Source organism: Sinocyclocheilus grahami, unplaced genomic scaffold (genome assembly GCF_001515645.1).
Source record: "Sinocyclocheilus grahami isolate Dianchi unplaced genomic scaffold, SAMN03320097.WGS_v1.1 scaffold1194.1, whole genome shotgun sequence".
Taxonomy (NCBI): domain Eukaryota; kingdom Metazoa; phylum Chordata; class Actinopteri; order Cypriniformes; family Cyprinidae; genus Sinocyclocheilus; species Sinocyclocheilus grahami.
In genome coordinates, this window is record NW_015506373.1 from 78,594 (window position 1) to 79,557 (window position 964).

The following is a 964-nucleotide window of genomic DNA, read 5'->3' on the forward strand; positions in this document are numbered from 1 at the left end:
GAATTTTCATCAGCCATTACTCCAGCCTTCAGTGTCACATGATCCGTCAGAAATCATTCTAATATATTGATTTGCCGCTCAAGAAACATTTTCTGTTGCTTCTCTAGAGGAAATCACATTATGGATACAGAGGGTGTACAGGACATATGCGTTGGATGATGCTGAGGAACGCTTCCCTGAGTTTGACTCCAACAATGATGGTCTGGTATCTTGGGACGAATACAATATGGTCTTACATGGTCATACTGTGGAAGTTGATGTAGATGCTGTTCTTGAAGATCCAGAGGAGGAGTCTCTCAGATTTGTATGTTGCATAATTTATTAACATTTCATATTGTGGAACAGCAAAGAAAGGTCTTGCGTGATCGGGAAAAAAAAAATTGTATTCACTCACAGCTCCATGCAAAGGAAAAAAGACGTTTTGACTTTGCCGATATGGATGGCTCAGATGCCTTGAACTTAACTGAGTTCCTTGCGTTTACTCATCCGTCTGAAGTGGACCACATGGCTGTAAGTATAAAGTGAAGATGCAGTAAATTAGAGATTAAACATTCATGTTAACTGTGTGCTTTGTGGTTTACCCCAGGATTTTGCCATTGAAGATGTGCTTTCTGAATATGACTTGGATAAAGACGGATTCATCAGCTTGAGTGAATTCATTGGGGATCTCAGAGCAAATGGTATGACTATGTTGGGATAAATAGCAGTATATATTGTCATTACACTAGTGATTATAAAAAAGTCCAATAACCAATAAATGGGTGAAATTAAATTTCTGCACTATATTGTCTGAATAGTGAAGAAAAATTAAAGAAATTTTAAATACATTTGAATTTAGGCATAATAACATTTTAATGTACAGTATGAAAAGTGCTAAACATTACATTTGGCAATTCTATTAAATTATCAGCATTTTTGTAGAATTTAACATTTTACGGATCTATTGTGCATCCTTTTTTTTTTT

The 964-nt window shown here is 35.5% G+C and overlaps 1 protein-coding gene across 1 annotated transcript; it reads left to right on the forward strand.

Annotated features, from left to right (window-relative positions):
- Positions 1-94: 94 nt before the first annotated feature.
- On the forward strand, positions 95-811 carry LOC107567882 (reticulocalbin-2-like; the record flags this gene model as incomplete). The annotated part of the gene is made up of 4 exons (XM_016253660.1): positions 95-304; positions 397-510; positions 587-680; positions 798-811. Coding segments are annotated over 4 exons (432 nt in total), but the record flags the coding sequence as incomplete, so codon positions are not given.
- Positions 812-964: the final 153 nt, after the last annotated feature.